General features: G+C 45.8%; 1 protein-coding gene across 1 annotated transcript in view; it reads left to right on the plus strand.

The window, feature by feature from the left end:
• Positions 1 to 10,058: 10,058 nt before the first annotated feature.
• KIAA1549 (KIAA1549 ortholog) overlaps positions 10,059 to 12,957 on the plus strand; it is a 147,283-nt gene continuing 144,384 nt past the window's right edge. The window contains exon 1 of the mRNA XM_059816902.1: positions 10,059 to 10,179. Coding sequence (XP_059672885.1) covers positions 10,059 to 10,179 — 121 coding nt within the window. The remainder of the gene's footprint in view (positions 10,180 to 12,957) is intronic.

The raw sequence follows: 12,957 nt of genomic DNA on the forward strand, positions 1-12,957 counted from the left end.
AGATCCTGGATTCATATGATTTAATAAAAACTTGGACTTTACTTAAAAACGAAAAAAGCTCTATTTTTTTTTCCTAGATTGTGGAGTAAAACTATAAAGGCTCCAAAAAGGGAAAAGCAAATATGAAACCAGACATGTATGATCCCCTAGCCAGCCTTATGATTTCTGAATACTCAGACTTGACCACCATGTTGGCATTAACGTAGTGTTAACATCATCCATTGCCTGCCTTCCAAAACTCTGTTAGCTGTGTTACACACACATGGAAGGAAGAAAGGATGTAATCCTTTGTATGGCCTTCCGCTTTTCTTCCCCTTCCCCTGTGTATTCATAAAGCCAGGCTTTGCCCCATATGTGCAGCTCAAGAGACGTCTAGAGGTACAATTATGGCGCAAGCATAACTGGGTTATTACCACAATAACACAACAAACCGCTCCAGCTAAAGTATGTGTATTGTAGGCCTGTGATGTTAAAATCAGATTTCCTTAAAGCGCCTTTGGGTGCAGACAATAAAAACAGCCTGTATGGCAAAAGACCACTAAAAATAACTTTTAAAGAAAGGGTCCTTTTTTACAATAGCAGCATTTCATCTGATGTGCAGACCTTGGTTCATAATTGAAAGTGAGACAGCCAAGGGAACTAGTAGAACTAGGCTATGGGAATTCAACCGAACAATGTTTTGCGTTCAGATAATTGCATGAAATTGGGCTATTAGAGTAATTTTTGCAAATTGCAATAACATAAAACAAAGTAAAATATTCCCAGTGTATACATTCAACTAATGTGCTAAAAGGGAACCACAACTGGTTTCAGACAGAGCACAGAGAACTTCCATTAACTATTCAGAGCTGTGTCCAAATATTGTTCTCAGTCTCACAGGTTCTTCAAATGGACTTTCAAAGGGAAACTCTTCTTTTTATAAAACAGTAAGTAAATAAACATAATTTAATAGTTAACTTGTGGTTTTCACTGGCAAGGACATTACTAACATGTCCTTTATCTGACCTTAATTTAATGTTGCATAAAATATCACTGAAAAGAACTGGAGAAGGAAAGAGTTTCAGCTCAAATTGCAATTGCTCCCTCCAGTAGCTCTCCTGACCAAACGTCAGCAGAAGCTGCAGCTCATGCCTTTTTAACTTCTTCCATGGGATAGAATTATTCTGTCCTCTGGCTTCCCCCTTAGCCAAGCAAGAAGGTTATCAGGAGAGATGTCCCAAATCCTCCTTTGTCTTAACCTCTTGGTTTTTACTTTTTAGCCTGCATTCACCCTTGGGACTCAACCTCAGTGTTTGGAAAGAGCATCTCTAGAGGACAGTTTTAGAGGTGGCTTTTGACCACACAGCTCCAGCCCAGTCAAGTCATCACAGCAGACAAGCACTGGCCCACCACCAACCCAGGCAAATTGTTCTAGTGCTTTGAGCTGAGTCTGGCTAATGCCTACTGCCTGCCGTGACACCTGAGAAGGAAGACTGCAATTAGTCATGCTTTTATCTTTATTGAAGATTTGGCTGCTCAGGGCCATGTGCCAGCCACATGACTAGCTGGACTGCCGAGGTGAATGCCTGTGTCACTAACATCTCTGTGGGGTTCAGAGGTAATTTCCCATTTGCCTGTCTCTTCTCTCCCATTTTTGAAGAAAGAGAAGTGATTTTACTTGTTTCTGTGATGAACATAGAATATGATAATATCAAATAACCAGTTAATCTGTGTCAGTAATTCAATATCTTACTAGTGGTTTTCAGTTTAAAAAAGGTATCAGAGTACGGAAGAAAACACCACATCAGCATCCTGTAATGAATGAAAACATAAAAGTCAGTTGAGCTGTGAATAAGAGGTACCTTAGTAACACCAGAGCTTTCAGCTCATTCCTCTGTCACTGAATTTAACAGCAGAATAAGCTTTTCATGGCATCTAATTTGCTCCCTGAGTTCTGCTCTGTGCTCAGTCAAAGTGAGCCTTAACATTCCAAAAGAGGAGGGTTTTGATGCTGTCCTTGGAGGGAGATTTCCCTGCTGGTGTATCCCGCTGACAGAAATTTTATCCAGAGGTTCTGACTCAGGTTTGCCTTTTTTGGATTACATTATTTCTCTTTCAAACATTGCCCTTAACAAACTCTTCTTTTTCTTGACAATTTTTATGTTTTATGTTTTATGTCTCTCTATTATGTCTGCCTGTCACAAGTCTGTACAATGGTCTTTCAAAGTTTACTTAGGGCACAGCTGCACTGTGACACACCATGGTGCAAATATCCCTGAGGCAAAGCTGAATGAGCTGTCTCCAAAATTGGGATTTGTATTTGGGCTGTTTAGTAGAGAGAGACAAGGACCACCTTTTGTGGCTTGCTTTGTTCTGTGTCTGTTGAGTTCGATACAACGGGGTCCTGGTTTGCAGGCAGGGTTTGTAAGTTCTGCTTTCAGAAAAGAAAAAAAGTAATGAAAGTAACAAGAAGTTGCACATTGCTCCGACTGCAGTGTTCAATGCTAAACAAGGGTGTTTGGTGGGGGACAATGCTGGTTGAAGAAAATAGTGTGAAACATGATTTAGGAATTACACAATTTGGGCCTCAAGTAGACTCACATAAAGTAATTACAGAGATGTGGATGGTGACATTTCACTGAGAGATGGAGAAGCAACATGGGGAGAAAAGGTCTTTGCAGTGCCATAAAGGCAGGAAGACTATAGGAAGACAAATGCGAATGAAGAAAAAAGAGTAGAGAACAGAACAGAAGGTATTTTGTGACAGGTATTGAATGGGAGGGAGCCTGGGGTTGTAACTTCTGGAGAGACCAGAAACCATTAGCAATAGGAAACCAAAGTATATTTGAGAGAAGGGAAAAGGGCTGTTAAAGCATTTCTCTCAGGAAGATCAAGCTACTAGCATCTGTCAGCAGGAGCAAAAGCTCACTAGAGGTGAATGGCATGGGCAAGATTTTGAAAGTGTTCATTCCAGCTGCTCCTACTAAAATCTAGCAAAGCATCTACTGATTGTCTGATTTAGTTATTCTTACTTTCCAAAAAACACTGGTCCTGAGTCTGCAAAACCTACTGATCTGCCTTGTTCATTATATAAATTAGGATAGCATTTGATTAATCTTTGGTATAAACTATATCTGGGCCAGACAGGAGGAAGCCTTATCTTTTTATATGAAGTCCAAATGATTTCCGGAATGGGAGATGTACCCTGAATTATGAAGTGATGATTGGAAACAGATGTGGGAGAGGATTTTGCAAGGTCTGGATATTTTTTGGAAGTATTTATTGACGTTGCATGAAGTGGCAGGAACGTTTGTTGATTCTGTTTTGTGGGAAGAGTTTAATGGATGTATGTGTAAGTGACCTTTTCAGTAAGCACTCTGTTTAAGATGGGATTACCAAGGATATTTTATAGTAAATTCACTGTACTTGAAATTTACTTCTCTTAAGTTCCAAAACTACAACAAGATCTGGCTTGCTCATTTTTTGTGTGTCATTCCATAACGCAGAGAAATAAGCTAATTGCTGTCATGATCAATGCTTTAGTGGCTTGAAACGCATTGTTTTTAATATGGTAGGTTAGCTAAGTATAGGTGGAACTATTGTCAGTTGCCCAGTGTATAAGGATGAAGGATAGTTTGATAGAGGAAAATATGTCTATGGTGCAATAATTTCTGAATATGGTATGTCTGTGTTTTATAAAACAATATTTTATGAACAAACCGGGATAGTTAAGGTCAGGATCGCTTCCAGATATGAAGGAAAAAAGACCATCAATTCAGAGAGCTACATACCTCTCCACTGGAGGAACAACACTAAGTGCATTTATTCTATCGCGTTGCCTCAGAAGAACTGAAAAGACAGGTATTTGAGGTAAAAGGTTTTGGCAGGTGGTGAAAGTGAAGGGGTCAGAGGAGGCAATCAGAGCAACCACTCTTAGGAAGAGTAGTATGAAGCTGTATATCAGAGACATTTGTTGCAGACCCAATGCCAGAAGTCCGGGAACTGGATTAAACAGACAGCCCGAGGTATTTGGAAAAAGATGACAAGCCTTTCAGCAAAATAGAGATGCACTTCGCCAGTCTCTCTAATGTCCCAATGAAATCTGTAGTGGAAAATGTGGAAGAAAGCAATTTATTAGACACCTCTACTTTTTTTATAAAAGCCTGTTTCTCTGAGTTACCTCCATATATTTCTCCAGCTTAGAAGCTCAGAATTGAAAACACAGCACACATGCATCTCTTGCCTTCTTCCTTTTTTACACAGGAACAATCTGGTATTTGTGTGGACATTACTGGTGCCAGTTCCCAATATTGCATGTTACACAGTTACAACGTAAGACCATACAGGACTGTCTTCTTAAGCTACACCAGTACAAAAACCTATACCCTAATGAAGTTTGTTTTTTTTCTTTCACTTTTTAACCTAGAAAGCACACTTTCTAGTGCCTTCCTTGTACTTTCTAGAACAAAACTGATCTGTTTTGTTAGATGGTTCTTTTCTCTTCTGGTGCCAGCAGCTGTTGCTACTGTACTTCATCAGCTAGTTAAAAGGGGCAGCGCAGAAGTAACCTAGAGCACAAGTGTGGATCAAGCAAAGTATGAGAGTTCAGCAATAAAATGGAAGTGCACAATAAGACTGGGCTGTATTGATTTGTAAATGGTTTGAGTCTTTTTTATGTCACATGCCATGCGGTTTTCCATAGCACACAGCTTTGCAGAGAATAAAAGAAAAAATGTAATGAAAAAACCACTTTAGATGCAAATGTTGGTAAGAAAACTAGATGTCTGAGAGCACTGGGAATAGCCTAACAAACTGTCTGAAGGCCTCCACAAAGCCAAGCTAGAACACCTCCCTTTGAACAGTTTTTCAATGGGTAGTTCAGCAAATTGGAAACGTTCGCAAAAAAAATCTGTTTCTTCACAAATTTCAGCAACAGCAAAAGAGCAGGAGAAAAAACTCTTTTGTTTTTTAACATAAATATCTTTTGCTAAAGGAAAATGTATCATCAGCAGCTCTGGTTACTGAGTCCCAAACCAGTGATAACTGGAAGTTAAATTACTGAGCAGTTGTCTGGTTCCACTGGAAATAATGTTGATGGTCTCCAATTCACTCCAGTGTCTCTGAACCAATGTTCTGATGTGCAATTTTGAGAAACAAGTTTCCAGATTTGGGTATTACGTACGCTACAAAAAGCAAGATGATTGGAAAACACTTACAGGTTGGTAAGTGGGTCTAATTTCACACCTTCCCTTTCAGCAAAATCTGGGCAACAAGAAGAAGTGAGCACTTCCAAGAAGAGTCTTCTGAGGACGCTCTTGTTTCTGTCATTGCAGTGTGGGTGTGCATTTCCACTGCTGAGGCTCCAGCTTCCAAATGTACCCCCGTGTGTGTTCACTTGTAAGGTTCCCATGCAAAATGCTGTGGGCTTTTTTCCCCCTTACGCCCTTCACAAAACAAGCTCTCAGTTACCAGGTGGAGCCTGTCATCATTAATCTAATCATACTTTGCACAGCCTTTGATTTTTTTGCATCCTCAGTCTTGCTGCAGTGATAAATCAGAGTAGCCATCACTGTAGTGGAAAGCTCAGTAATGTCAAAAACTTCCTGGTGTATATGCAATGGGAAGTCATTCAGCAGTAAGTAAATAACCCTTGCGAACCACAGTGTTACGAAAGATTACTTCTACTCTCCACCTTAAGCAGAGGGAGCTAATATCTTGATCCATACTACCAAAGACCACAGCAGAGTACCATTGGAAAGAGAATTTCTCACCTTCCAACTCAGTTACTTCTTGTGATGAATGCATTTACAAGCTGCAGAGTAAAATGTAGTTAGAATTACAGCTAGTTTCACTTTGCGAGTTTGCAAGTGACAATGTAGGGAAGCCTGTGAGAGTCACAGATTCCAGGATTTCCGGCCTGTATGAATGTCCTAGCAAAATTTGGCATATTTTCTCAGATTTCTGTTTTAGTGGAATATGAAGTCTTCTATAGATCTTAGGGTTTGGGTTTTTTTAATATTGTTGTTATAAATAACTGTCATTCTTGACTTAAGATACTTGTTAGAAGCGTGTCAGATTTTTTCTTTTTTTGCTGTTCCAAAGGGAAAGGGAAAACACAGCCTCCACCACAAATCCTGGCATGTCATCCCTTCAAGGGATATCTGAGAGAAGTTCTTGCTGATTATTCTGTAGCACCTTTTATCTGTGCATCTGCAATAGGTGAAAAGGACCAGAGAGAGAGAAAGTGGTGAGGATGACTGACACAGCCTGAAGAAAGCTGAGGAAAGCCTTCCTGAGGAAAGCACAAAAAGAAGTACAGGCTGAGACGTGCTTGAAGTTGTAACCAAAAAACCTCTCCTTTGTCAGGATTCCTGCTGTACTCAGGACTTTCTGGTAGATGAGGAGAAGTATACTGAAGCAATAGCTGAAGACTACATAAAGGAAAGCTGGAGAAAAAAACCCCTGTAGTTGGTCATAAAATTGTTGTGAGTCTGCTGCCACAAAGGTGCCAGATATATATGGATAACTCCTGCCCTGATTCATCAAGACAAATGGGTGAAGTAAATGTCAATCAGGTTGCCACATAGGACAAGGCTTTCTGGGAAAAACGGGGACTAAGAGCACTGCAAAAGGATTAAAGGAACTAAACAACAGTACAAAGATACTAAAGTTAACGTAATCACTAAGGGGAGTAGGAGCTACAACGGCAAAAGCATTGCCCTGAAGTATGGCTCCAGTGAAAGAGGAGGCCAAGCAGGACAGAGGATCATATGTGACTAGTGAAATTCCTTCACACCTTCTGGAAAACAGCAGACCAAAACAGAGAGTGAACTGTAGCATAATAGGTAGCCACCTCACAGCTCCTTTTTCAATGCCGGTTGTTATTTAACAACAGGAGTTTAATTTGGAGGTGTCTGGTGGAACGTGTGAAATTGCAGGGGAATAGAGAATATGCAATCAAATATGACAGTTCTTAAATTAGCCCAGGAAGCGGGGAAATAACACAAATATCAGTTCGGTCTCAACAGACAGAGAACCTGGGGAACATGAACCCAAACACAAGATAGGAAGATTATTTTCGTGAACTGAACTCCGGGAACTGGAGCAGGAAATCGTGTTAGCTGAGACAGTGAATGAGTTAGCAGTTGCGGTGGATTTCATTATGGATAACATCTCAGAAATGTGAGAGAAGTTGTCTCACACTTTAATCTGGGAAGTTACCTTTCATGACTGGATCTTGGTGAAACAAATTATCTACAGGCAATCTGAAATGTACTACCAGCAGCCTCGGTGCTCTGTTACTAGAGGCACTGTTAGGACAACAAAGTAATATGGTATCTTTCAGCAAAGGAGATGATCGGCAGGGTCTGAAATATGTTTTGAAATTAAGTATTTCAAGGGTCTTAACTGCCAAAGCTCCCACCAAATCTGAAGCAGGGATGGATTCCTATTCGCTTACTGAGTACTTCTGAGGGCCAGCTTATTAAAAGAAAAGGAAAACCACATTTTGCAAACAGAAAGAGTATGTAACTGCACGCTCTAATGCCAAACATGGGTGCACACCGCTGCTTACAATGGTGGAATGAAGTGGGGTTTTTTAAGCTTTTGGTGGCTATTGTTTAGCCTGTGCTCCAGATCTGCAAAAGAGATAGGAAAGGACAAGAGAAACTGAGACAGATGGCATCAAGGAAGTACCTGACATGGCACATATCCACAAATGGTGGGTACATAGTTACAAGAAAAGACTAAAGAGCACTCTTTTGAGATGAGCGGTTTTCATGGGACTGGCAACTAGCAAAAAAAAAAAAAAAAAAAAATTAGAGTAATTAGCTGTTTGACTCCTAATGGGTTCTAGGAAAAAGAAATCTCAACTTTTTTTGTGAATAAAAAGGAATATCAAAGACATATTTCTCTCTATCAGCAATTTAATGTAACAGAAACAATCCCCAGGCCCTGATTTCTTTTGTTATTTGCTCGGGTAAAAATATTAAAAAAAGGTGGGTGCTATGCAAGTTTTTCTGCATTCGTTTTTTGTTAGATGTTTCAAAAACTATGGGTGTGTTTTTGTGCCACTGTGGTCTTCTTTTTGCAGTGCCTAACATCTTTGCATTGGATGTTATAGCTTAGATTTTTAGTTCATTTTAAGATATAGGTTGTAATCACCCATGAAGTTTTCAGTGAAACATCTCTCCGCAATACAAAATGAAAGAAAATTATATTGTACTGACCGAGACTTTTAGAATGAAAGTATAGGTCTTGTGCCAGAAGGGCTGAAGTACTCATCATAGTGATTGCCTTTGATACCTCACCGAAGACAGGACATCCACGGACTTTTTGACCCTGAAAATGTCTAATCTAAAACGAGTAGGTTTTTCAGCTTTTGCGCCCTCCCCTTCCTTGGTGCGTCTGTGTTGAGCCACAGCTTCAGCTTATGTAGTTTGGCTGATTTCAGCTTTGCTTATTTACGTTGCTAAGGATCTGCCATGCATTATTTTCCTTTGCTCTGTGTGTGGTATTGTTGTGATGTGCGTTGCGTGATGTAAAGCTAAAGCTTATGGGTATTGCTTTATTTCTGTATGTCAGCAAAATGAATCCTTCGCTCCTTCCATCCTTCTCTGGGAGCCAGGTGTAATCAGTTGTGACTGATGAGTGCTGAGAACAGCGTTAGGCAGTCCCCTGATGTACTGTTAGCCTGTTCTATTGCGAGCGTAGCTGGAAACGAGGGGAACCCAGCACTACTTGCTGGTTGGACCTCTTCCCAGCTGGTGCTGGTGCTCCTCGGTGGCCGCTGGACTCCTCCGTGCTCCTTGGAGAGCTGGGCTCCGGAGGAGCCCTGTGGTGAAAGGCCCTCCACCGCCAGTCTTTGTGCCCGCTAACCCCTAGAGCAACACTAACGCTGCGCCACGTAGCTACACCCTCACAGCTGCGCCTTCTCCTTTTCTGCTTGGACATTTATTACTGTTTCAGCCCCCAAAACTCCGCGCACAGCCTGTGGGAAGCGAGGGCCTCTCCCCAAGCACCACTCGGCCCGGCCAGCGGGCTGAGGGATGGGGCCACCAGCCTCCCGGCCTCGCTCCGCCATGGTGGAGCGCAGTCAGGAAACAGGGATGCCCCACGCAAACCAGGAGCGGGCCCTCGGGACCCCCGGTCACGGAGCACGTACTGGGAGCCACCGAGGACCCAACCGGGCCCCAGCGCTTCCCGCCGCCCGTGAGGCGGGCAGCCGTTGGGTGACCCTCTCCCCCGCCCCTTCCCGGGCTGCGCGTGCAGCGCGGCGAAGCACGAGCAAGCGACGGGTCAACAGCGAGGAGACGGGGTGCAGCGGGCGGGGAGGCGGCCGGCGGGCGGAGGGAGAGGCGGCACGGGCTCGCGGGCCGGCCACGGGCGGGGGCGGGGCCTGTTGACGCCGCCCCGCCCCGTCCCTCACACCTCCCCCGGGGAGCGGGGCGGGGGCCTTGGCTCCTCCCCTCCCCACCGCCTCCGCCCGACGAAGGGGCGGGACGGGCGCGCCCCCGCGCAGACGCGGACGCGGCGCGCGCGCAGGTGGGGGGCGGCCCCGCTGCGCTCGCCGCCGCCGCCGCAGGCCGGCCTCCGCCGGGGTTAGCGCGTTGCCGGCGGGGAGGGAGCGCCGGGTGGCCGGGTCGGGGCTGCTGCCGCCTGCCCCCACGTGAAGGGCCGTAGCCGCCCGGGCGAGCGCCGTGGCCGGCTGAGGAGCCCCGCGGCTCGGGGGCTTCCCTTCCGCCTCCCCGCCCGGGGCCCGAGCTGAGCCGCTCGCGGGCCCTGCAGGGCGCCGCTGCCCCGCTCCTGCCCCGCTCCCGCCCCGCTCCCGCCCCACCGCTTCTGGGAGGTGGCTGGCGCCGCGGCGCTGCCCCCGTGAATACTCCTCACGGGGTGGGCGTGGGGGGGGGGGGGGGGTGGAGCTGCGGCGGCCCCCCGCCCCAGGGCGTCTCAGCCCCGCTGGCGGTGGATGCGCCCGGGAGGAGCCGCGGAGCCCGCCCAGCCCTTTCAGCCCGCGGGGGGGACGCGGGGCGCCGCGATGACTTGACGCCGGGCCGCGGCGTGCCGTGCCGTGCCGTGCCATGGAGGGGATGACACGCTTCGTGGTGGCGTCGGCGGCCGCGGCGCGCTGGCGGCCGGCGCTGCCCGCCCTGCTGCCGCTGCTGCTCGCCGTGCCGGCGCTGCGGGGCTCGCCCGCCGCAGGTAAGGGAACAAAGGGGGCCCGCGGGGCCAGCCGGGCGGCGGCAGGTGTGCCGGGCCGGGGCCGGCCGTGACGGGGGGTCGGCCGCCGCTGCTGAGGGCGGCTGTCCCCGCGCGCCGGCGTCCGTTAGCGGGCGCGTGCGGGGCGAGGCAGCGCCGGTAACAATGCGGCGGTGCCCGCGGGCGGGGGCGGCCTCTGCGCGCGGCGCTGCCGGGGAGCTCCGCCAGAAAACGCGCGCATTGTTTGCAGCCAGACCGCGTCCCTTCTGGCGTGGGGCCGTGGGCAGCCCCGACGCGCGGCAGGGCCGGGACCCGTTCCGTGGAAGCGAAGGAGAGAAGCGGCGTGGGGAGAGGTGTTGGGGGCAGCCCTGTCCCAGACCTCTCGCGGGCCCCGGTGTTTCGGGCGTGTGGGATGTCCCCTGCGAGCCGGTGGTCGCCCGGAGTTGTGGTCCCAGCGCCCGCTCCCCTCTCCCCGCCTGCGGCTCTCGGAGTGCCCGGCGCGTTTGGGGGTGCCGTGTGTCAGGCGGTGGTGGCACCTGCGGGGTGCAGGGCAGCCTGGTTCTCCTTTGCCTTTCAAGTTAGGAAGCATCAGAACCCCTCGAAACGCGAAATGCTACTTTCCAAGCACAGCCGTGGCATGACTTGTGTGTGGAGAGAACTCTTCGGGCTTCGGAGGGTGGTGTGTTCAGTAGATACTTCAAAATAGCCAGGAATCAGTGACCCCTTTTTTCTCTCTTCTTTTCCCTAGTGGCTCTAGACATCAAAATTAGTCTGTAGTTAAGCAGACAGTTTAAATCACAAAGATGTCTCACTTGGTTCTGTTCCCATAGCACTACTTGGTTCTGTTCCCATAGCACTTCTTGGTTCATCTTTAATACTTTTTTTAAAAAATGCAACAATAGAAGGGGACAATTTTGCTGTGACTATAGGTTTTCTTTTTGGTAGATAACAGGTATAAAGTAACACATTTTTATCAACATCAGTAAGTTGTTGGTAAGTGGTAAGAAGTGATAAGAAGCTTTTATCAACCTATTTCATCAAGTGGACCAACCACTGTTGACTCTTTTGTTTAAACACAAGAATCGTGGTGATTATTGTTGGGTGCTTAAGAAGCCTTGGTGTTATAAAACATGCTTATCTTCTTAATGATGCTTTATTTCCACTTCAGAAAGTAGTTCGTGTTTTGGTGGTGACTGGTTAGCTTTTCAGGGAAGTTACTCTCTGCTCCAGCTCCCTTCGTAGCCAACAAGAGATGTTCCATTTCCAGCCTACATGAAAGTTGATAATTTCTAGTAAGCTTCAGAGATTCTTTTTCTTAAATAGAACAGGCTTTGCATACAAATAGGAGAAGTCAAAGTAGTAGGTTCATAAGTTGGAGATTTGCTTGGGTTTTTTGCCTCTTTGAGGTTAATAGAATGCCTGGGTTTCTTTTTCTAGATTTTCATAGTAAGTCAGTGAAGGCTTTCATTTAATTGTTTGTCTAATACCTAGTAGTTCTTAATTAAACATTACTGTGGATTTCTGTAAACTTTTGTGTGATTGTTGTGCATTCTTGTATAACTTAAAAACAGCCAGAGAAATATTATGTAACTGAGCCAGTGCTTGGAATGCTGGAAGAGAGCACTCAGAGGCAACAGATCTTACCCAAAGCAACGCTTTACTGCTCGGTCTAGGGCAGGAGCCTTCAAGCTGTTTTTATTTGCAACTCCTACGTTTTCTCTTTCCACTGGGCATGTGAATCATGTACAGTGAACTTTAGCATACTAAGAACAAACTTGCTTTTCAGAGGATGCTTTTTGTAGACATCTTAGAAATGGTCCATTGATCATAAAAATTTAAAGACTGCAGGTTGCAGAGAACAAAAATATTTTGTTTCTTTTTGTTTAAGGTGAAATGCTTTAATAAAAAGCATGACTGGAGTCCGATTTCTCTGTCTTGGGCCCATAAGGTTTAAAAGCATAGGACACAGTCTTTATCCTAATCTTTTCTTTAGCCTTGAAATGTGTTGATGGTATAAGGGGTGGTGTGAAACAGAAGAGATGTGTACTGGTCATGTGTAGTAGGCTTGGACAACATTCACTTAATTGCTCAACAGATTTACAACTCCCTGAATGTCTCTCTTGGGTGCAGTTCATTTGCTTTTCGGTGCCATTTGGTCTTGACCAGTTTAGGAACAGCGAGAGCAAACTCCTACAGCTTTGAGTTATGCAGAAAAGGCATACAGTAAGCATGGAATGGCTGTTAGAGCCACTTGCTTGCAGTTGAAATAACAAAATGAACGTCAGTACTCAAGAAAATTAAGTAGTAAATCAACTTGGATTTTGGAATGCTTGATCCAGCTCCTACTGAAGTCACATGTTGCTGAATCAGGGCTTCAGCTTCCACAATTAAGCAGATGCTGAACTCATAGTATGTGGATAGGCTGCTAGTGTGCTAAAGGTATACATTTGAGCACCTCTGTGAACTAGGGCTTTGGTCAAGCTCTGTGAATGTCTTACTGCTCAGCACAGGCTGTGTTTTTGCTTTTGTCCCATTGCACAATCTGTGCAACTCCCGCACTGACAATCAGGAGGATTTACCTTGTCTTGCTGCGCTGTTTTCATGGGAGAGAGGAGAGCTATGTGCCGGACTGAAAAGTCTGCAGTGTGTCTCCTCAGAGACTCAAGGACCAAAGACAAGTTGTAGAGGTCATGCAAGGAATCAGATGTAGCTGCCTTATGGGACAGTTGCAGGATGTTGTTTATTCAACTTAATTGCATGAGTGTGTTGCAGACACTTGAG

Source organism: Gavia stellata, chromosome 4 (genome assembly GCF_030936135.1).
Source record: "Gavia stellata isolate bGavSte3 chromosome 4, bGavSte3.hap2, whole genome shotgun sequence".
Lineage (NCBI taxonomy): Eukaryota > Metazoa > Chordata > Aves > Gaviiformes > Gaviidae > Gavia > Gavia stellata.